Here is a 22176-nt window from a genome sequence, read left to right on the forward strand (position 1 = left end):
TGCAGTTGATGTGGTCTGGCCGAGTCTATTATTCTGCAACTGGGAACTCCAGTTCTTCAGTCACTGATGGGGCAGTAACCCTCAGAAACCCAGCAACTAGAAGGACGCCAAGCGCCATCCCGACTTGGACATATATCGGCTGTTCATCGTCACTGCATCAAAATCCTGGTCAAAGTAACAGTATTATCGACACCCTGGGCTAATTTACCATTTTCAACCATCTTAAAGCTTCAGCAACATGAGTTCCATCTGAATCCTGAACCCAAAATAACATTTGCAAAGGCTAAACAGAATGTCAGTCAAGTCTACGGTGATTAAGGCCAACAGGAAAAACCTCAATAAAATGACACCCCTGTTTCTAAATGAAGATTCCTGGTAATGGAGTGTGTTACTCATTTTAATGTTTTTTTAAAAAAAACAATTGTTCCTTTGCAAATGTTGTCATGCACTAATTCAAACAGTTCCTGCCTTTCAGATTCAGAAAGGGTCAATTGTAATGGAATTGTGAAGTATTGTAACCTTTGTACCTTAAATAGAATAATGTGCATTAAGGCGTGTAGAATAATTCTGGGCGTCAAAATTGGAAATGAAAACGCATTATTTTAATCTTGTTTCCTCTGTTTAGTCTTGTTGCAGTTGTGCCATTGGGTGTTGTACAAGGAGTTTGGTCGCATCATGGACTAAGTGGAGCAGATACCATCAATGATTAGCATTCCTCTTAAGATAATATGACCATTAAAGCAATGAGATGGGTTACGATAGTGATGGGGTTATGTTACTGGACTTGTAATCTAGAGGTCTGGACAAATAAAGTGAGTTCAAATCCCATTGTGGGCAGCTTGAGAATTTGAATTCACTTTTTTCAAAAAAAAATCTGGAAGTAAAAAGTTGAAGCTGTCGGATTGTCGTAAAAACCCATCTGGTTCACTAATGTCCTTTAGGGAAGGAAACCAGCCCTCCTTACCTGGTCTGGGCCTACATGTGACTCCAGTCCCACACCAACGTAGCTGGCTATTAACTGCCTTCTGAAGTGGCCTAGCAACCCACTCGATTGTATTAAACCCGCTATGTGCAGGGGTTTGAGAAGAAGGCGGCCCACCGCCACCTTCTCAGGGCAATGAGGGATGGACAATAAATGCCGGCCTTGCCAGCGATGCCCACACCCCAAGAATGAATTTTTTTTTAAAAATCAATACTACGTCTCTGGCCTGACAGAAACATTGAGCATATCCTGTTGGTTGCTGTAGTATGGAATTTAGATTGAATTATCTTCGTGACAAAGAGCTGTGATGGATTTTTTTCTAAACCCCCACCGCCCCCCCCCCACTTCCTGGTTAAACGTAATCCATCCATTCATTCATTCATTCATTCATTCATCTGCTTTCTCTCGTTCTGATTTCTCTGCCTGCAGGAGCCGGCAGTTAATCTTTGTTGAAGAATTTGCAGGGTTTATGACGGACCTAATGAGGTGAGCAGAGCCAGCTGGTCCCTGCTCTTGCCTGTGATGGGCCCCAGCTGTGTCACCCAATGGTGACCTCGGCCTGTCGTTAGCATGCTATTTGTTTGCAGTCACTTAAGTATTGCTAGCTGACAATGGCTTTCTCTCTTTATCCTGATCTGTACACTTTCTGGAACATTGCTTGAAAGTGTATACAGTTTAAAAAGGAAAAAAAAAGAACTAAATTGCATTTATGTTGTGCCTTCCATGACCTCAGGCATTCCCAAAATGCTTTACAGCCAATTAAATACTTCATTGAAGTGTAGCCACCGTTGTAAAGTAGGGAAATGCGGCAGCCAATGTGTGCACAGCAAGATCCCACGAACAGCAATGTGATAAATGACCAGATAACCTGTTTTAGTGATGTTGGTTGAGGGATAAATATTGGCCAAGACACCAGGGAGAACTCCCCTGCTCCCCTTTGAAACTGTGCTGTGGGATTTCTTTTTCAAATTTTGTATTGAGCTTAAGTTGAATTCGAGGCCAAATCAACTGTAGCTCTGTGTGATTAGAACAAACTGACTCCAGATGCTGAATGTTGGGTTGCAGGACCATGGGATTTGATAGCCAGTATCTCACAGAAGATGGTGGCCTCCAAGAGAAGGGGGAAAAGTTACTGGGTTCACAAATATCACAAGAATGATACCAGAACTGAGAGGTTATACGTATCAGGAAAGACTGAGCAGGCTGGGGCTCATTTCTCTAGAAATGAGAAGGCTGAGGGTGGCCTGATAGAGGTCTTTAAAATTATGAAAGGGTTTGATAGGGTATGCATAAAGAAAATGTTTCCACTTGTATGGGGGGCCAAAACAAGGGGCCATAAATATAAGATAGTCACTAATAAATTCATTAAGGAATTCTGGAGAAATTTCTTTATGCAGAGAGTGGTTAGAATGTGAACAACCACAAGGAGTAGTTGAGGCGAATAGCATAGATGCATTTAAGGGGAAGCTAGATAAGTACATGAGGGAGAAAGGAATAGAAGGATATGCTGATTGTGTTAGGTGAAGAGGGGTGGCAGGAGGCTCATGTGGAGCATAAACACCGGCATGGACCAGTTGGGCCGAATGGCCTGTTTCTGTGCTGTACATTCTATGTAAAATATTAAATAAGAGATCGCCCATGGACAAATCGTTAAATAAATGGCCCCTTCTGCACTCACTGCAGATATAAACAAAAGCCCCATATGTACTGCAGTTACATAGATAAATCCATGCATGTAATGTAAAAGAGAGAAAGCACTAGCAGTTCACCATGTCCTCAGAAGTCCCAAAGCACTTTGCAAGCAATGAATTACTTTTTGAAGGGTAGTTTACGTAGGCAAATACAACAGCCAAAATGCGCACAGCAAGATCCCACAAACAGCAAATCTTTTTTTAAAAACATGGTTATTGAGGGAGATATATTGGTCCGGACAATTGGAGAGCTTCCTGTTCTTCAAGTCGTGCTGTCGGATGTTTTACATCCACCTGAGCAAGCAGATGGGGCCTCAGCTCAAAGTCTCATCCGTAAGATGGCACCTCCGACAATGCAGCACTCCCTCAGTCTTGCACTGATCAGGAGTGAGTTATGGTGATGATGGAGATGATTCTAAAATATTACATTGTAAATCGGGCTAAATTTGATCATTTAGACTTCAAACGGATACGCAAGTCTCATTAAAGTTAGCACTCTCGTTATATTGAAGATGTAGATCTGCAATCTCTCCCCAGGTTACTGGTGTAATGGAATCTGACAGTTTAATGTTGTGGGGTGGATTCCACAGCAACAGACTAACAGCGACACAAAACCACGGACTTTGTGCCTGCTGTCAATGGCAATGCTGTAAGAAAGAAAGAGAAAGAGCTTAAGTGCTAATCAATTAGTTGTTGAAGTCTAGTCACTGTTATGAATGTAGCAAGGTCCACAAACAGCAATGATCAGATAATATGTTTAGTGATAAATATAAGCCAGGACCTTGTTCTATAGTTCAATTGCATCTTTTACATCCACTGGGGCCTTGGTTTAATGTCGCGTTCAAAAGACAGCACCTCAGACAGTGCAGCACACCCTCAGTACCACGTCAGCCGAGATTGCACGCGCAAGCCTCTGAAGTGGGATTTGAACCCACAACTGATTGACTCGAACAAGAGTGCTACCCACCGAGCCACAGCTGACACCTGTAAAGTGAAGGGAGTTTGAGACCAAGATCTTTGGAAATGGTGGGGAATGAGACTAGCGAGGAAATTCTGCTGGTGATGACACAAGTGTGGAATTACAACAAAAACACCAAGTAAAATAATGGAGGAAGCCCAATGATTCAAATGTGTTGGGTTGCCAACTCTGGACCTATTACTGGAGGTTTCATCACATGACCATCTGCCTTCAACTGCCCCGCCCCCACGTTCCCGCCATTGGTCGCCCAACACGTCCATCCTCACAGCGCTCCACCTTCCTGCGCCAATTGGAAAGCCGATTGGATGATTCTTGACCATCAGTCAAAATAAGTTTCTTTTTATTTATATATAATGCCCAATGATTTTTCTGCTGGGTTAGCTCGTAACAGTGTCCAGGAGATTAATTTTCCATTCCTGGAGTTCCCAGGGCAATCCTGGAGGGTTGGCAACTCAACATGTGTGGGAAGACCTACCTGTATTGGTCTTTACACATGAGAAAGGTCATATAGTTTCACTTGAACGATCTGTTTACAGAATGATGCACACTCCTTTCCTGATTCACCCACGATAAGACTGTACAACCTATGGCAGTAATTGTACAATATTATGGCCTCCTGCATCCTGGAATGTTAAAGCAAGTTTAGTCAGTTTCAGTCTCTTGCAGAATGGGTTTGTGTTTTTTTGAGGATTTTCTTTCTCTAATTGTGCTTCCTGTTCATTTATCTTCCCCCTCAAACCAAGCTTTATTACTGAGTTGAAAATATGCACGGGTCACGAAAAGCCACAAGACATGAGTCCAAGTGTAGGATTGCGGATTGCGGATGTTTGCTTCCGTTTAACCTTTGTGCTATTAATAGTCTAGGTTTTGATCCTGAAATGTTCAGTTTCGCTCTCTCTCTTCCCCCTCTCCTGCTCGCTCCCTCTCTCTCCTCTCCTGCTCGCTCGCTCCCTCTCTCTCCTCTCCTGCTCGCTCGCTCCCTCTCTCTCCTCTCCTGCTCGCTCGCTCCCTCTCTCTCCTCTCCTGCTCGCTCGCTCCCTCTCTCTCCTCTCCTGCTCGCTCGCTCCCTCTCTCTCCTCTCCTGCTCGCTCGCTCCCTCTCTCTCCTCTCCTGCTCGCTCGCTCCCTCTCTCTCCTCTCCTGCTCGCTCGCTCCCTCTCTCTCCTCTCCTGCTCGCTCGCTCCCTCTCTCTCCTCTCCTGCTCGCTCGCTCCCTCTCTCTCCTCTCCTGCTCGCTCGCTCCCTCTCTCTCCTCTCCTGCTCGCTCGCTCCTCTCTCTCCTCTCCTGCTCGCTCGCTCCCTCTCTCTCCTCTCCTGCTCGCTCGCTCCCTCTCTCTCCTCTCCTGCTCGCTCGCTCCCTCTCTCTCCTCTCCTGCTCGCTCGCTCCCTCTCTCTCCTCTCCTGCTCGCTCGCTCCCTCTCTCTCCTCTCCTGCTCGCTCGCTCCCTCTCTCTCCTCTCCTGCTCGCTCGCTCCCTCTCTCTCCTCTCCTGCTCGCTCGCTCCCTCTCTCTCCCTCTCTCTCTCCTCTCCTCCTCGCGCTCTCTCTCTCTCCTCTCCTGCTCGCTCGCTCGTGCTCTCTCTCTCTCCTCTCCTCCTCGCGCTCTCTCCCTCTCTCTCTCTCTCTCCTCCTCGCGCTCTCTCCCTCTCTCTCTCTCTCTCCTCTCCTCCTCGCGCTCTCTCCCTCTCTCTCTCTCTCTCTCTCTCCTCCTCGCGCTCGCTCCCGCTCCCTCTCCTCCCCCCGCTCGCGCTCGCTCCCGCTCCCTCTCCTCCCCCCCGCTCGCGCTCGCTCCCGCTCCCTCTCCTCCCCCCCGCTCGCGCTCGCTCCCGCTCCCTCTCCTCCCCCCGCTCGCGCTCGCTCCCGCTCCCTCTCCTCCCCCCCGCTCGCGCTCGCTCCCGCTCCCTCTCCTCCCCCCCGCTCGCGCTCGCTCCCGCTCCCTCTCCTCCCCCCGCTCGCGCTCGCTCCCGCTCCCTCTCCTCCCCCCCGCTCGCGCTCGCTCCCGCTCCCTCTCCTCCCCCCCGCTCGCGCTCTCGCTCCCGCTCCCTCTCCTCCCCCCCGCTCGCGCTCGCTCCCGCTCCCTCTCCTCCCCCCGCTCGCGCTCGCTCCGCTCCCGCTCCCTCTCCTCCCCCCGCTCGCGCTCGCTCCCGCTCCCTCTCCTCCCCCCCGCTCGCGCTCGCTCCCGCTCCCTCTCCTCCCCCCGCTCGCGCTCGCTCCCGCTCCCTCTCCTCCCCCCGCTCGCGCTCGCTCCCGCTCCCTCTCCTCCCCCCGCTCGCGCTCGCTCCCGCTCCCTCTCCTCCCCCCCGCTCGCGCTCGCTCCCGCTCCCTCTCCTCCCCCCCGCTCGCGCTCGCTCCCGCTCCCTCTCCTCCCCCCCGCTCGCGCTCGCTCCCGCTCCCTCTCCTCCCCCCCGCTCGCGCTCGCTCCCGCTCCCTCTCCTCCCCCCCGCTCGCGCTCGCTCCCGCTCCCTCTCCTCCCCCCGCTCGCGCTCGCTCCCGCTCCCTCTCCTCCCCCCGCTCGCGCTCGCTCCGCTCCCTCTCCTCCCCCCCGCTCGCGCTCGCTCCCGCTCCCTCTCCTCCCCCCCGCTCGCGCTCGCTCCCGCTCCCTCTCCTCCCCCCCGCTCGCGCTCGCTCCCGCTCCCTCTCCTCCCCCCCCGCTCGCGCTCGCTCCCGCTCCCTCTCCTCCCCCCCGCTCGCGCTCGCTCCGCTCCCTCTCCTCCCCCCCGCTCGCAGCTCGCTCCCGCTCCCTCTCCTCCCCCCCGCTCGCGCTCGCTCCCGCTCCCTCTCCTCCCCCCCGCTCGCGCTCGCTCCCGCTCCCTCTCCTCCCCCCCGCTCGCGCTCGCTCCCGCTCCCTCTCCTCCCCCCGCTCGCGCTCGCTCCCGCTCCCTCTCCTCCCCCCCGCTCGCGCTCGCTCCCGCTCCCTCTCCTCCCCCCCGCTCGCGCTCGCTCCCGCTCCCTCTCCTCCCCCCCGCTCGCGCTCGCTCCCGCTCCTCTCCTCCCCCCCGCTCGCGCTCGCTCCCGCTCCCTCTCCTCCCCCCCGCTCGCGCTCGCTCCCGCTCCCTCTCCTCCCCCCCGCTCGCGCTCGCTCCCGCTCCCTCTCCTCCCCCCCGCTCGCGCTCGCTCCCGCTCCCTCTCCTCCCCCCCGCTCGCGCTCGCTCCCGCTCCCTCTCCTCCCCCCCGCTCGCGCTCGCTCCCGCTCCCTCTCCTCCCCCCGCTCGCGCTCGCTCCCGCTCCCTCTCCTCCCCCCGCTCGCGCTCGCTCCCGCTCCCTCTCCTCCCCCCCGCTCGCGCTCGCTCCCGCTCCCTCTCCTCCCCCCCCGCTCGCGCTCGCTCCCGCTCCCTCTCCTCCCGCTCCCTCTCCTCCCCCCGCTCGCGCTCGCTCCCGCTCCCTCTCCTCCCCCCCGCTCGCGCTCGCTCCCGCTCCCTCTCCTCCCCCCCGCTCGCGCTCGCTCCCGCTCCCTCTCCTCCCCCCCCGCTCGCGCTCGCTCCCGCTCCCTCTCCTCCCCCCCCGCTCGCGCTCGCTCCGCTCCCTCTCCTCCCCCCCGCTCGCGCTCGCTCCCGCTCCCTCTCCTCCCCCCCGCTCGCGCTCGCTCCCGCTCCCTCTCCTCCCCCCCGCTCGCGCTCGCTCCCGCTCCCTCTCCTCCCCCCCGCTCGCGCTCGCTCCCGCTCCCTCTCCTCCCCCCCGCTCGCGCTCGCTCCCGCTCCCTCTCCTCCCCCCCGCTCGCGCTCGCTCCCGCTCCCTCTCCTCCCCCCGCTCGCGCTCGCTCCCGCTCCCTCTCCTCCCCCCCGCTCGCGCTCGCTCCCGCTCCCTCTCCTCCCCCCGCTCGCGCTCGCTCCCGCTCCCTCTCCTCCCCCCGCTCGCGCTCGCTCCCGCTCCCTCTCCTCCCCCCCGCTCGCGCTCGCTCCCGCTCCCTCTCCTCCCCCCCGCTCGCGCTCGCTCCCGCTCCCTCTCCTCCCCCCCGCTCGCGCTCGCTCCCGCTCCCTCTCCTCCCCCCGCTCGCGCTCGCTCCCGCTCCCTCTCCTCCCCCCCGCTCGCGCTCGCTCCCGCTCCCTCTCCTCCCCCCCGCTCGCGCTCGCTCCCGCTCCCTCTCCTCCCCCCGCTCGCGCTCGCTCCCGCTCCCTCTCCTCCCCCCCGCTCGCGCTCGCTCCCGCTCCCTCTCCTCCCCCCCGCTCGCGCTCGCTCCCGCTCCCTCTCCTCCCCCCCGCTCGCGCTCGCTCCCGCTCCCTCTCCTCCCCCCCGCTCGCGCTCGCTCCCGCTCCCTCTCCTCCCCCCCTCGCGCTCGCTCCCGCTCCCTCTCCTCCCCCCCGCTCGCGCTCGCTCCCGCTCCCTCTCCTCCCCCCCGCTCGCGCTCGCTCCCGCTCCCTCTCCTCCCCCCCGCTCGCGCTCGCTCCCGCTCCCTCTCCTCCCCCCCGCTCGCGCTCGCTCCCGCTCCCTCTCCTCCCCCCCGCTCGCGCTCGCTCCCGCTCCCTCTCCTCCCCCCCGCTCGCGCTCGCTCCCGCTCCCTCTCCTCCCCCCCGCTCGCGCTCGCTCCCGCTCCCTCTCCTCCCCCCCGCTCGCGCTCGCTCCCGCTCCCTCTCCTCCCCCCGCTCGCGCTCGCTCCCGCTCCCTCTCCTCCCCCCCGCTCGCGCTCGCTCCCGCTCCCTCTCCTCCCCCCCGCTCGCGCTCGCTCCCGCTCCCTCTCCTCCCCCCCGCTCGCGCTCGCTCCCGCTCCCTCTCCTCCCCCCGCTCGCGCTCGCTCCCGCTCCCTCTCCTCCCCCCCGCTCGCGCTCGCTCCCGCTCCCTCTCCTCCCCCCCGCTCGCGCTCGCTCCCGCTCCCTCTCCTCCCCCCCGCTCGCGCTCGCTCCCGCTCCCTCTCCTCCCCCCCGCTCGCGCTCGCTCCCGCTCCCTCTCCTCCCCCCCGCTCGCGCTCGCTCCCGCTCCCTCTCCTCCCCCCCGCTCGCGCTCGCTCCGCTCCCTCTCCTCCCCCCCGCTCGCGCTCGCTCCCGCTCCCTCTCCTCCCCCCCGCTCGCGCTCGCTCCCGCTCCCTCTCCTCCCCCCCGCTCGCGCTCGCTCCCGCTCCCTCTCCTCCCCCCCGCTCGCGCTCGCTCCCGCTCCCTCTCCTCCCCCCCGCTCGCGCTCGCTCCCGCTCCCTCTCCCTCTCCTCCCCCCCGCTCGCGCTCGCTCCCGCTCCCGCTCCCTCTCCTCCCCCCCGCTCGCGCTCGCTCCCCGCTCCCGCTCCCTCTCCTCCCCCCCGCTCGCGCTCGCTCCCGCTCCCGCTCCCTCTCCTCCCCCCCGCTCTCACTACCCCTTTTTGTTTCTTACTTCTAAAACCATTTGCTTGGGGAAAAAAAAAATCCCCAAATGGTATAAAGTGAATTGCCATAAGAAAGGTGCTTGAGGGCTGACCAGCTGTTGGAGAGCCCAGTCACGAGAGAGTTGATTCTGACTGATCAAGCTGAAGAACGTGTCTTCTCACTGCTCTCATGTTGGTGGCCAATTAGTTGTGACAGAGCAAGTTCACCAGCTCACACTCCTCAACCAATTGTAATCTGAGTAGCTATTCCTGAACCCAGGGCTTGGTTGCCATTTATCGAGTAAGAAAGAAACACTTGCATTTATATAGCGCCTTTCACGACCTCAGGATCTCCTAAAGCGCTTTACAACCAACGCATTACTTTTTGAAGTGTAGTCACTGTTGTAATGTAGGAAATGTGGCAGCCAATTTGAGCACAGAAAGGTGCCACAAACAGCAATGAGATAATGATCGGAATCTGTTTTTAATGACGTTGGATAAATATTGGCCAGGACACTGCTCTTCTTCAAAATAGTGGTGTGGGATCTTTTACGTCCACCTGAGAGGGCAGACAGGGCTTCGGTTTAACAGCTCATCCTAAAGACAGCACCTCCAACAGTGCAGCACTCCCTCAGTGCTAAACTGGGAGTGTCAGCCTGGATTATGTGCTCAAGTCTCTGGAGCAGGGCTTGAACCCACAACCTTCTGACTCAGAGGCGGGAATGCTACCCACTGAGCCACAGCCGACACCCTCTAGGCCATGTGTTTGTCAGCCTATTAGGTTTATCCGACTGATGTGACTAAAAGGTTTGGGCTTGCAACCAAGTACAACGGTGTTGATGTGTGCACAGTTTTTGAGCGGAGAATGGTTCCTGTTCCTATCCTGATGAATATCGTCAGCAGAAAGTGTACAAGTTACAGCAGGTAACGGCCTGGTTCAACAGGAGCTGGACAGTTCGCTGGGCTGAGATCCACCCTTGCGTGGGCATGATTAGAGGCAGTGTTCAAAAGCACAATGGCAAAAATACAGAGCATATTCAGGGAAGGAAGATGGCTAGAGATGGGCGGGGGTAAATTTGTGTAACTGATTCGAAACATAATGGTGGAATAAGAGAGTGAGTTTTTAAGGAAGAGGAGGAGAGTGGTTGGAGAGAAATTCACTTTCCCATCTGGGCACACCATCCTACCAATGGGATGAAGAAAAATAACATTGTAATCTTGAAGAAAATATCATTTTGGGGGGACAGTATCTGAGTAATTTGAGACATGACATGTGGTGAGTGTATCATGCTTGGGAGGAACAGGTGACTTTGGACCTCTGGTTCCCAAAGCTCTCCACCACTGGGGGTTTTCCTCATGTTATATCCGGGTCTGTTGTTGACTAACGGAGAGATTGATTGCTGTGATTGGTCAATAACTCCATTATTGTTGTATCTTGCGACTACCAGGATGGTAGAAGGCGAACTAGATGGACCTTGGTCTTTTTTCATCTATGTACTAAGAACAGTTGGATCAAAGTTATTGTAAATGAGTCTAATGTAATTGAGTGTTCTCTTCAGCCCTTTCCCACCCACCACAAGAGTGCCAGAGGAACATTTGCTGGAATGTTCTCATTCAAACACGCCCTGCTCGGTTTGTGTTTTATTTCAAATTTACACTGAGGTTGCTGGTGAACTCCCCAAAATACTGTCGAAGGCCCTGCCCCTTTCCAGTTGGCCACAGCCCCATGACTGCGGGCTGTGCTTTTTGGCAGGTTTGCAATAACTATGTTGAGCACGTTTGCTTAACTTGTGGTGCAATTTTACTTGACTGTCGGTAGCTTGTTTCAGGGAGCGAGAATGTTGCTCCAGGAAACTAGCAGCAGCAGCAGTCTCCGAATCACTCACTGATTTGAAAAGGGGATCTCGTATTGACAGAATCATACAGCACAGAAGGAGGCCGTTCAGCCCATCATACCTGTGCTGGCTCTTTGAAAGAACTATCCAATTAATCCCATTTCCTTGCTCTTTCCCCGTAGCCCTGCACATTTTTCCCCTTCAAGTATTTATTCAATTTCCTTCTGAAGGTTACTATTGAATCTGCTTCCACCACCCTTTCAGGCAATGCATTCCAGATCATAACATTTTGTTGCATAAAAAAATTCTCCCCATCTCCCCTCTATCATTTGTCAGTTAGCTTAAATCTGTGTCCTCTGGTTACTGACCCACCTGCCATGGAAATAGTTTCTCCTGATTTACACTTCTCAAAATGTTTCATAATTTTGAATACATCTTAAAATTTCCCCTTAACCTTCTCTGCTCGAAGGAGAACAACCCCAGCTTCTCCAGTCTCTCCACATAACTGAAGTCCCTCATCCCTGGTACCATTCTAGTAAATCTCCTCTGCAGCCCCTCTAAGGCCTTGACATCCTTCCGAAAATGTGGTGCCCACAATTGGACACAACACTCCAGCTGAGGCCTAACCAGCGATTTATAAAGGTTTAGCATAACTTTTAAATCACTTTCTAAAATTAGGTTAAACCACTGATCTGGTCTTGGTGCCGCATCTAATGCGTGGGGCTATCTGTGAAGAACATTTAACAGTAGTGAAGGATTCTGGCTGTAAGTGGGGTGGAAATGGGCCGCAGAGGATACTAGGGAGTCTGGAATGGCACTGAGACTGAGTCACAACTCTGGAGATAAGAAAAGGAAGTTTCTTCCTTTAGTGTTTAAAATGTTAATAAGATTCAATAGGGTAGATACAGAGAAACTTTCCTCTGATCAGGGAATCAACAATCGAGGGACCACAATCTTAAAAATTAGAGCTGGTCCATTTAGCAGGGAAATCAGGAAGCACTTTTTCACACCAAGGGTAGTAGAAATCTGGAACTTTCTTCCCCAAAAGGCTGTAGATGCTGGGGTCAATTGGAGCTTTCAAGATGGAAATTTTTGTCAGGTAAGGGTATCGAGGGATATGGAGCAAAGACGGGTAAATGTGTTGAGCTACAGATCAGCCATGATCTAACTGAATGGCAGAAAGAAAGAACTTAAATTTATATAGCACCTTTCACGAACTCAGGACGTTCCAAAGCGTTTTACAGCCAATTAAGTACTTTTGAAGTTTAGTCACTGTTGTAATGTAGGAACAGGTGCCAGCTCGAGGGGCTGAATGGCCTACTCCTGTTTCTGTGTCCCTTAGTTATATTGTCGGGACTCCTCAAAAGCCATTTTCTCCCTCGCTGTGCCAACCGCTTCTGGAAGCTAATTGCGCTCTGAAGAATTCAAGTCTTTTCTCTTCGGGCCTAACAATGAACCCTAGTTGTGGTAAATTACTTACTGGAATTTACGTAGGATTCCCACCACATAATCAGTTCTCTTGAAAGATGGAAGATATCACTAGTCAGACAAGTTTTGTAAGGGCTAAAATAACCAGTTTTTTTTTAACACTTAAATGTGACTTACACAAGCCTACACACTACTACTATACAAGAACAACTTGCATTTATATAGCATCTTTAACATAGTAAAATGTCCCAAGGCACTTCACAGGAGCATTATGAAACAAAATTTGACACTGAGCCATGTAAGGAGATATTAGGACAGATGACCAAAAGCTTGGTCAAAGAGGTAGATTTTAAGGAGCGTCTTAAAGTAGGAGAGAGATGCGGAGAGGTTTCGGGAGGGAATTCCAAAGCTTAGGGCCTAGGCAGCTGAAGGCACAGCCGCCAGTGGTGGAGTGAAGAAAATCGAGGATGTGGAAGAGGCTAGAATTGGAGGAATGCAGAGATCTCGGACGGTTGTAAGGCTGGAGGAGGTTACAGAGTTAGGGAGGGGCGAGGCCATGCAGGGATTTGAAGACTAGGATGAGAATTTTAAAATCGAGGTGTTCCTGGACCGGGAGCCAATATAGGTCAGCGACACAGCACAATATAATTACACAGGCGAAGTTGCGGTCTGATGGCGCCATTGCGATGTGCACGGGATTTTAACTCTGGGTTGACTGAGGTCGGCACTGCCCCGGACCCGCGAGTCCTTTTGGTAGCTCAGTGGGTAGCACTCTCGCCTCTGAGGAGAAGGTTGTAGGTTCAAGTCCCACTTCAGAGACTGGAGCACTCCCAGTGCAGTACTGAGGGAGTGCTGCACTGTCGGAGGGTGCCGTCTTTCGGATGAGATGTTAAACTGAGGCCCCGTCTGCCGCCTTGTACGTTAAAATTCCATAGCACTATTTGAAGAAGAGCAGGGGAGTTCTGTCTGGTGTCCTGGCCAATACTTATTTATCAATCTAAATTATCCGGTCAATATCTCATTTGCTGTCTGTGGGAGCTTGCTGTGCACAAATTGGGTGCCGTGTTTCCTACGTTACAACAGTGACTACACTTCAAAAGTACTTCATTGGTTGTAAAGTGCTTTGGGACACCCTGAGGCCGTGAAAGTTGCTATATAAATGCAAGTCTGTTTTTCTTTTGGTGGAAGATCGACACGGACCCTGGAGAAACGGTGTAAATGGCCATTTACATAATTTCTCTAGGATTTTGGCAGATCGGCAATTGAAGTTACAGTGGGAAATAGGGAGAATTTGGGTAATAAAGTAACTGAGAATATCTGTGGGACTGTATTCCAAGGAGTTCATGTATGTTGTACACCATGAGGGTGAAGTCTTGAAATAGTCGGGTGTATCCATTATTTGTTTTGATGTGTGTATGTGGAGCTGTATGATTATATTGGTGTGGGTAGCTTTATTCTAATTTCTTTTAAATTAGTGGTGGTTGTCATGGCAGCCGTTCGCTTTTTGCAGTTGATGCGTTGATGTCATCATTGTGAGCCTGAGTGTGCTCATGTAGTCGCCAACGAGCAGATAAATCGGTGTATCTGTTGTAAATTTTATTACTTCTTGCAGGTTAACCAGGTTCAAATGTTGCACGGCCTTTCATTTTCAGGGTGAATGAATGGTTAGTTGTGAATTACCATTGAAACTAACTGACATTTTGTCAAGCAGTTAAGATGCCTCAATGTCCCACTTGGTGGTTTTCTGAACCTGAGAGCAAAGTTTCCTTGATCAGCTGTCCTGCACCAGGTCGTGACCAGTTCCAGAATGGTAAAGGTTTGGGAAGTGTCTGTCGTGACTAAGACACACCAGTGATGTTATTTATTGACTTCCAATTTGTTCTTCAGATCTCTGACATCCATGTTACTGGGGAGTCTGAGGACATGTCAGCCAAGGAGAAACTGTTACTATGGTCACAACAGACAACGGAGGGCTACGCTGGAGTGAGATGTGAGAACTTCACTTCGTGCTGGAGAGACGGCAGATTATTCAATGCGATCATTCATAAATACAGGTATTCCTTTCATACATTTGGTAGATACACACTATTGTGTGCTCGTAGCTTTTTCATGCTCCAATGTACAGTTTGAAGTGTGTAAATCTCTAGTATTACATACAGGAAGCTTTACTGCACCACCAGGTTTATAACAAGGAAAGTGATTGAAAACAGTGCAGAAAGTGCCAAGTGTTGGGTGTATTTGCTGCTTTAGAATAAATACTAAAGCTACTTTTTCATTTAATAGAAGTGCGATTGTGACCCAATTTGCTCGTCCTCATCATTGCAAGCAACTGGGTGCTTGAGAATGGACCCTGACGTCAGTTAAAAGCCTGTACTTCTAGGTTGCCCTTTATGGGTAAATGTCATACAGGGAATAAGGAAGGTCGCAGCTTCAATCTGTGCTGAATTTCCCGATCTCAGTGGGGCATGGCGCAGAATGGCAATTAATCTCAACATTCCAGGGCCCGGTGAGAGCAGGATCTGGCCTAATTAGGCTGCCTTCCTGAAGCTTGCTGGCATTAACTGCCGAAGCAACTGTTTGGAGAAGGGTCATTTGGGTAAAAAAGACAGCTAGCACTGTGAAACAATGCCCAAACAAGTCCACACCATCCAGAGGGAAAATTCAGTGAGGAGTGGTGTTGCTCTGGCCCAATTATAGTCTGCCAATCTTCAGTGCTTTTGTTTTCCATTGCTTGTGTTTTTTGGCTGACAAAACCACTCTGTATTGAAACTTAACTTTCTGTGACTTCAAAAAAGACCTCTTTATTCCAATGCTCTTCTGGCCGGCCTCCCGTCTTCCACCTTCCAAAAACTTAAGCTCATCCTTAAAACTCTGCTGCCCTTATCCTAACTCACACCAAGTCCCGTTCACCCATTATCTCCTGTGCTCGATGACCAACATTGGTTCCCGGTCCGGCAATGCCTCGATTTTAAAATTCTCATCCTCGTCTTCAAATCCCTCCATGGCCTCGCCCCCTCCGTATCTCTATAACTTCCTCCAGCCCTATAACCCGCTGACATCTCTGTGCTCCTCCAATTCTGGCCTCTTGAGCATCCCTGATTTTTAGCACCTGTTGTGTTGACCAAACTGCATTTCCAAAAATGAGTTTCCCAGAAAAGCTCCTTCAAATAGTTAACTTTTGCAAACTGTGAAATTTGTTCTCTTGTTATTGGTATGTTTGTGTGTAAAAAAAAAAATACCAACCGTGTCCTTCTGAACAAGAATTAAAGGCAGTTTTGTTTATTTCGAAGACCTTTGCCCTGTGTTCTGGGGTTTGCAAGTGTTAATGGGATGGAATTCTATAAATTGGATCCGCCCGTTCGTTGCAGAAACAATAACTGTGTATAAAAATGTCATTGTTGGGTAACATGTGGGTCTTGTGTTTTGCAGTTGTTAGTGGGATTGCAGTTGAAATCATTGTTCCTGCCTGGGTGTGTGCTAGGGCTGGAAGTAAAGATGCAGATGATCTGATTCACAAAACTGTTACCAGGCAGTTGTGTGGTTATAATATTGCACAAGAACCGTAACAATGATGCATAGAAGCACCATTGGAGATAAAATAGACTAACATCATTATGTTTTGGGATGAAGATGGTCTGTCCAGCCAATATTTCCAAATCTCCCATCCAGCTCCCTACTGTGATTCTGCGACTGATATCCCTGAATTTTATTTACGAACAAGAATTTATCCAGCCCCTTTTTTTGTTAGAAGAAATCTTCAGTGATTTCTGTTTCAACTCTCCCACTGATCTGTCCCACAACATCACCCTCCTACTCTTAAAATAAGAAATCTAGGCAACATTTTATTTATGCCACGCACAACTCTAAACTCTGTCCACTAGTCCATAAGTGAAAGAAAGATGGACTTGCATTTATGGAGTGCCTCAGGACGTCCCAAATTGCTTTACAACCAATGAAGTACTTTTGAAGTGTCGTCATTGTAGGGAAATGCATCATCCAGTTTGCGCACAGCAAGCTCCCACAAACAGCAATGAGGTAAATGACCAGATCATCTGTTTCAGGTGTTGGATGAGGGATAAAAGTGGAGTCTGCTTTGTGTCTGACTGTGTTGTAACTGATATTGGAATCTTTCAGCTGGAAATGTCTGAAGTCAGAGGTGTTTGGTTTCCTAGTGCGGGCATTCCTCACCTTGATTGACGTGAAAAATATAGAGGCACAGTCTATCTGAAAGTGTTTTGCAAACCACTGTTTTGTTTCGGAAGGATCAGAGACTGAAGAGCTGGGTCATTTCTTCCATGGTAACATCACATAAGTGACCACATATAATGTTCCAACGCAGTTTATGCCATTGAATCGTGGGCTTGTGTCCATGACAGTATTGGTAGGAGTGACCACCACACAGTCCTTGTGGAGATGAAGTCCCGTCTTCCCACTGAGGACACCATCCAATGTGTTGTGTGGCACTACCACTGTGCTAAATGGGATAGATTCAGAACAGATTTGGCAGCCCAAAACTGGGCATCCTTGAGGCGCTTTGGGCCATCAGCAGCAGCAGATTTGTATTCCAGCACAATCTGTAACCTCATTAGCCAAACTGTTCCAGTACAGCTATAACACTGACATCTACCTGACAATGTGGAAAATTGCTCAGGTATGTCCTGTCCACAAAAAGCAGGACAAATCCTATCCAGCCAATTACTGCCCCATCAGCCTACTCTCAATCATCAGCAAAGTGATGGAAGGTGTTGTGGACAGTGCTATCAAGCAGCACTTACTCACCAATAACCTACTCACCGATGCTCAGTTTGGGTCCCGCCAGGACCACTCGGCTCCAGACCTCATTACAGCCTTAGTCCAAACATGGACAAAAGATCTGAATTCCAGAGGTGAGGCAGCATTTGACCGAGTGTGGCACCAAGGAGCCCTCGTAAAATTGAAGTCAATGGGAATCAGGGGGAAAACTCTCCAGTGGCTGGAGTCATACCTAGCACAAAGGAAGATGGTAGTGGTTGTTGGTGGCCAATCATCTCAGCCCCAGGACATTGTTGCAGGAGTTCTTCAGGGCAGTGTCCTAGGCCCAACCATCTTCAGCTGCTTCATCAATTACCTTCTCTCCATCATAAGGTCAGAAATGGGGATGTTCGCTGATGATTGCACAGTGTTCAGTTCCATTCGCAACCCCTCAGATAATGAAGCAGTCCGTGCCCACATGCAGCAAGACCTGGACAACATCCAGGCTTGGGCTCATAAGTGGCAAGTAACATTCACGCCAGACAAGTGCCAGGCAATGACCATCTCCAACAAGAGAGAGTCTAACCACCTCCCCTTGACATTCAACAGCATTACCATCGCTGAATCCCCCACCGTCAACATCCTGGGGGTCACCATTGATCAGAAACTTAACTGGACCAGCCACATAAATTCTGTGGCTACAAGAGCAGGTCAGAGGCTGGGTTTTCTGCGGTGAGTGACTGACCTCCTGACTCCCCAAAGCCTTTCCACCATCTACAAGGCACAAGTCAGGAGTGTGATGGAATACTCTCCACTTGCCTGGATGAGTGCAGCTCCAACAACACTCGAGAAGCTCAACACCATCCAGGACAAAGCAGCCCACTTGATTGGCACCCCATCCACCACCTTAAACATTCACTCCCTTCACCACCGGCGCACCGTGGCTGCAGTGTGTACCATCCACAGGATGTACTGCAGCAACTTGCCAAGGCTTCTTCGACAGCATCTCCCAAACCCGCGACCTCTACCACTTAGAAGGACAAGAGCAGCAGGCACATGGGAACACCAACACCTGCACTTTCCCCTCCAAGTCACACACCATCCTAACTTGGAAATATATCGCCGTTCCTTCATTGTCGCTGGGTCAAAATCCTGGAACTCCCTACCTGACAGCACTGTGGGAGAACCGTCACCACATGGACTGCAGCGGTTCAAGAAGGCGGCTCATCACCATCTTCTCAAGGGGCAATTAGGGGTGGGCAATAAATGCCAGCCTCGCCAGCGACGCCCACATCCCGTGAATGAATTTTTAAAAAAAGTGAAAAGCGAAGATTGCAATTTTATAAATCATTGGTTCGGCCTCAGCTGGAGTATTGTGTCCAATTTTGGCCACTGCACGTTAGTAGGACCTCAAGGCCCTGGAGAGAGAACCAGAGAGATTTACTAGAATGGTACCTGGAATGAGGGACTTCAGTTATGTGGAGAGACTGGAGAAGCTGGGATTGTTCTCCTTTTTAGAGCAAAGAAGGTTAAAAGGAGATCTAATCGAGGCATTGAAAAACATGAAGGTTAAATAAGGAGAATCTGTTTCCAGTGGCAGAAGGGCCAGTAACCAGAGGAAACAGATTTAAGATAATTAGCAAAAGAGCCAGGGGGGAGATGAGGAGAATTTTTTTTACACAGCCAGTTGTTATGATCTGGAATGCACTGCCTGAAAGGGTGGTGGAAGCAGCTTCAATCATAACTTTCAAAAGTGAATTGGATTAATAGTTGAAAGGAGAAAATTGCAGGGCTATGGGGAAAGAGCAGGGGAGTGGGACCAATTGGGTAGTTCTTTAAAGAGCCGGCACAGGCATGATGGGCTGAATGGCAGCCTCCTGTACTGTATGAATCAATGATTCTATGAACTCCAGCATAATACCATCCCCTGCCATGCTGATATCCAGTTTTGGATTCTGGCGGTAGCCCTGTTGTGCTTGCTGCGGTGATTGTAACCGCCCTGGCGCATTGCAGCTTTAGTTTTGGTAACTATTGCCTCCTGAGTGGTATTGTTTTACTGGCCTGTGTATCCAGTATAATTGTCTTCTATCTGTCATTATTGTTCAAATTCTCTACATGTAGGACACACTGAAGTATACTGGGAGCCTAAGCGTTGAATGAGAATATGCCATTGGGCATTGAATGTCCTGAAAGTTCTGCATTAAAGACTCCTTGTTCCCAAAGAATACTCATCCATTGATTCAATCCTAGCCTGCCGCCCACTACAGATGCATCACAAGAACCCTTGATTAATTGATAATTTTGGTCTATAAGGATCTCAGTTTTTATGTAGATTGAATTCTATTTGTGGGGGTGACGGTATTGGGGAATGAAGTGGCACCACACCCCCTCCCCTCCCCCCTTCTAATTTGTATGTTGCATCAGCAATTGTAATTGATGCAGATGTTATAAATGATGGGCGAGACAGAGGTGTCCATTATCGAGCTCAGTGACAACTGCCCAATCCAGACCAGCACCATTGCCGCTTTGCAACCAATATGCAGTCATTTTGGTTCTGTGCACGCCTTCACTTTACTTCATGCTTGGGAGACCGAGGAGACTTCATCCCTCGATACCAGGAATAGATTCATATCCACAGTCCAGAGCCAACGGCACTGCTGCATTAACCCAGTCTTCAGGGCAATGTTTATACAGAGGTTTGTGCTGATGATTGGAGTTGAATTTATTCTGCTGGCAATGCGTAATAAGAATCTTGCTGGTCTACTGTACGTAACGTTGCAGTTATTTTAACCTAAAACTGTTAACCTTGTTAGGAAACTTAAATTGCTGGAACTTCCTCTTCGTGTCAGTAAAAATATTCAGAATGATGTGAGAATTTTTAGGAACAGGAAAAGGTGATTAGGTTCAATAAAACACAAACTGACCCTCTTGCAGATATTTGTCACTTCCATCTAAAATCACAAATTTGAATTGAATCACCTCGACGTCTCTTTTTTTTCCCAAAGAAAAGATCAACTTTTTAAATCTTTCCTTGCAATTTAGATTTCTGTAACCTCCTCCAGCCCTACAACCCTCCAATCTCTGCGCTCCTCCAATTCTGGCCTCTTGAGCATCCCTGATTTTCATCGCTCCACCATTGGCGGCCGTGCCTTCAGCTGCCTAGGCCCTAAGCTCTGGAATTCCCTCCCTAAACCTCTCCGCCTCTCTACCTGTCTCTCCTTCTTTAAGATGCTTGTTAAAACCTCTTTGACCTGTCCTAATACCTCCTTCTGTGGCTCGGTGTCAAATTTTGTTTGATAACACTCCTGTGAAGAGCCTTGTGACGGTTTTCTACTTAAAAGGCGTGACATAAATGTGAGTTGTTGTTGATAGCTGGCATCATATCTGTTGCTTACCCCTGTACCCTTTCAAGCATAATATTCTTCCTATAATTAGTTGATCAGAATCTCGTACAGTACAATAGCCACAACCACAGTTTCTCTTGAATCAACCTTGACTCAGTTGGTAACACTCTCTGCTTCTGAATCAAAAGGTTATGGGTTCAAGCTCCACTCCAGAGACTTGAGCACATAATCTAGACTGGAACTCCAGAGTTGTACTGAAGGAGTGCTACACTGTCTGAGATGTTAAACCGAGATTCCATCTGCCCCCTCAAGTGAACGTAAAAGATCCCATGGCACTATTTGAAGAAGAGTAGGGGAGTTCTCCCAATGCATCATGTATCCCTCAACCAGCATCACCAAATCAAATTATCTGGTCATTTATCTCATTGTTGTTTGTAGGATCTTGCTGTGCGCAATTCGGCTGCCACATTTTCCCAATTGCAACATTGACAGCATTTCAACAAGTAGGCTGTGAGGTGCTTTGGCACCTCCTGAGGTTTTGAACAGTATGTAAATGCAGGTTCTTTCTCTTTCGTTACTTACTTGAACTTTTTTTTCATCCAACATTTGAATTTAGTTTGTAGGAAATATTTCAATTTATTCCCTTTTATTAAAATGTAATCATGCAAGACAACTGGAATTCTCTGGAATAACTTTGTGACAGTTGTGTTGAAGTGGAAGGTGGGGACTCGTTGAATTTCATTGCTTTGTGGTAATGTGCCCTAACCTGCCTAATCCTTGGCTGGGCAGAATACTCAAATATTTATTTGCATTGTATCTAATTGCTTTATTGCCTGTTCGGGCATCTTCAGAATTAAACCTAGGAGGCACATTATATTCGGAACCTAAGATCTCTTAAAGCTGCTCATGGTGAAATGTTTCACCCCGCGTATGATATTAAGTAATGTTAGGCTTTTGGGTGATCCAAGTCCAGACTTTCCAACTTTGTGATCCAAGCTGTTGGCTTTGGACCATCCAAATGACAAGTAGAGTCGGAAGCCAAGTGTTTGGAACGCTCATCCTGCGTTGAGGCCGTAGCCAGCTGACATTGTCTCCTGTGTAGCAAGCCATTAGAACTTGCATTTATATAGCGCCTTTCATGATCTCAGGAGGTCCCAAAGCACTTTACAGCCAATGAAGTACTTCTGAAGTACAATCCTGACCAATATTTATCCCTTGACCAACATCACAAGAACAGATTATCTGATCATTTTCACATTGCTGTTTGTGGGAGCTTGATGTGCTCAAATTGGCTGCTGCCTTTCCTGCATTACAACTCTGTCTCTCTGTCTCTCTGTCTCTCTGTCTCTCTGTCTCTCTGTCTCTCTGTCTCTCTGTCTCTCTGTCTCTCTGTCTCTCTGTCTCTCCGTCTCTCCGTCTCTCCGTCTGTCTGTCTGTCTGTCTGTCTCTCTGTCTGTCTCTCTGTCTGTCTCTCTGTCTGTCTCTCTCTGTCTGTCTCTCTCTGTCTGTCTGTCTGTCTGTCTGTCTGTCTGTCTGTCTGTCTGTCTGTCTGTCTGTCTGTCTCCCAGCTGAATGCTTTTGTTGAAATGTTATAGTTTGGCTTTGTCAGCCCAAAACGATGTCTGTTATGGGACTCCTTCTCTCACTGATTTTGAACTTGAACATCTTGAGGATAGATTTTGTAAAATATCTAAATAGTAAGGGCTTTATAGTCTGTGGAGTTAGAAAATGTTAATTGAAATATGACATAAATACATCTGGATTACATTAACAATCATCCTTTATATGACCTTGGGAGAAGAATTTGATTTGGTAATCTGTTTGCTCAGCACAATAGCAACAAGGAACCGTTTTGTCTAGAAAATTGTGGAAAAAGTTGAAAATCTTTCCATTGTAGAGCAGCCTGGGGCTGTGCTTTCTAAAA

At 50.3% G+C, this 22176-nt stretch overlaps 1 protein-coding gene across 9 annotated transcripts in view; it reads left to right on the forward strand.

The window, feature by feature from the left end:
• dst (dystonin) overlaps positions 1-22176 on the forward strand; it is a 394574-nt gene that overhangs the window by 100583 nt on the left and 271815 nt on the right. For all 9 annotated transcript variants that reach the window (XM_067984067.1, XM_067984069.1, XM_067984065.1 and 6 more), the window contains one exon: positions 14065-14231. In XM_067984067.1, coding sequence (XP_067840168.1) covers positions 14065-14231 — 167 coding nt within the window. The remainder of the gene's footprint in view (positions 1-14064; positions 14232-22176) is intronic.

The sequence above is a fragment of the Heptranchias perlo genome, chromosome 5 (assembly GCF_035084215.1).
Source record: "Heptranchias perlo isolate sHepPer1 chromosome 5, sHepPer1.hap1, whole genome shotgun sequence".
In the NCBI taxonomy this organism is placed as follows: domain Eukaryota; kingdom Metazoa; phylum Chordata; class Chondrichthyes; order Hexanchiformes; family Hexanchidae; genus Heptranchias; species Heptranchias perlo.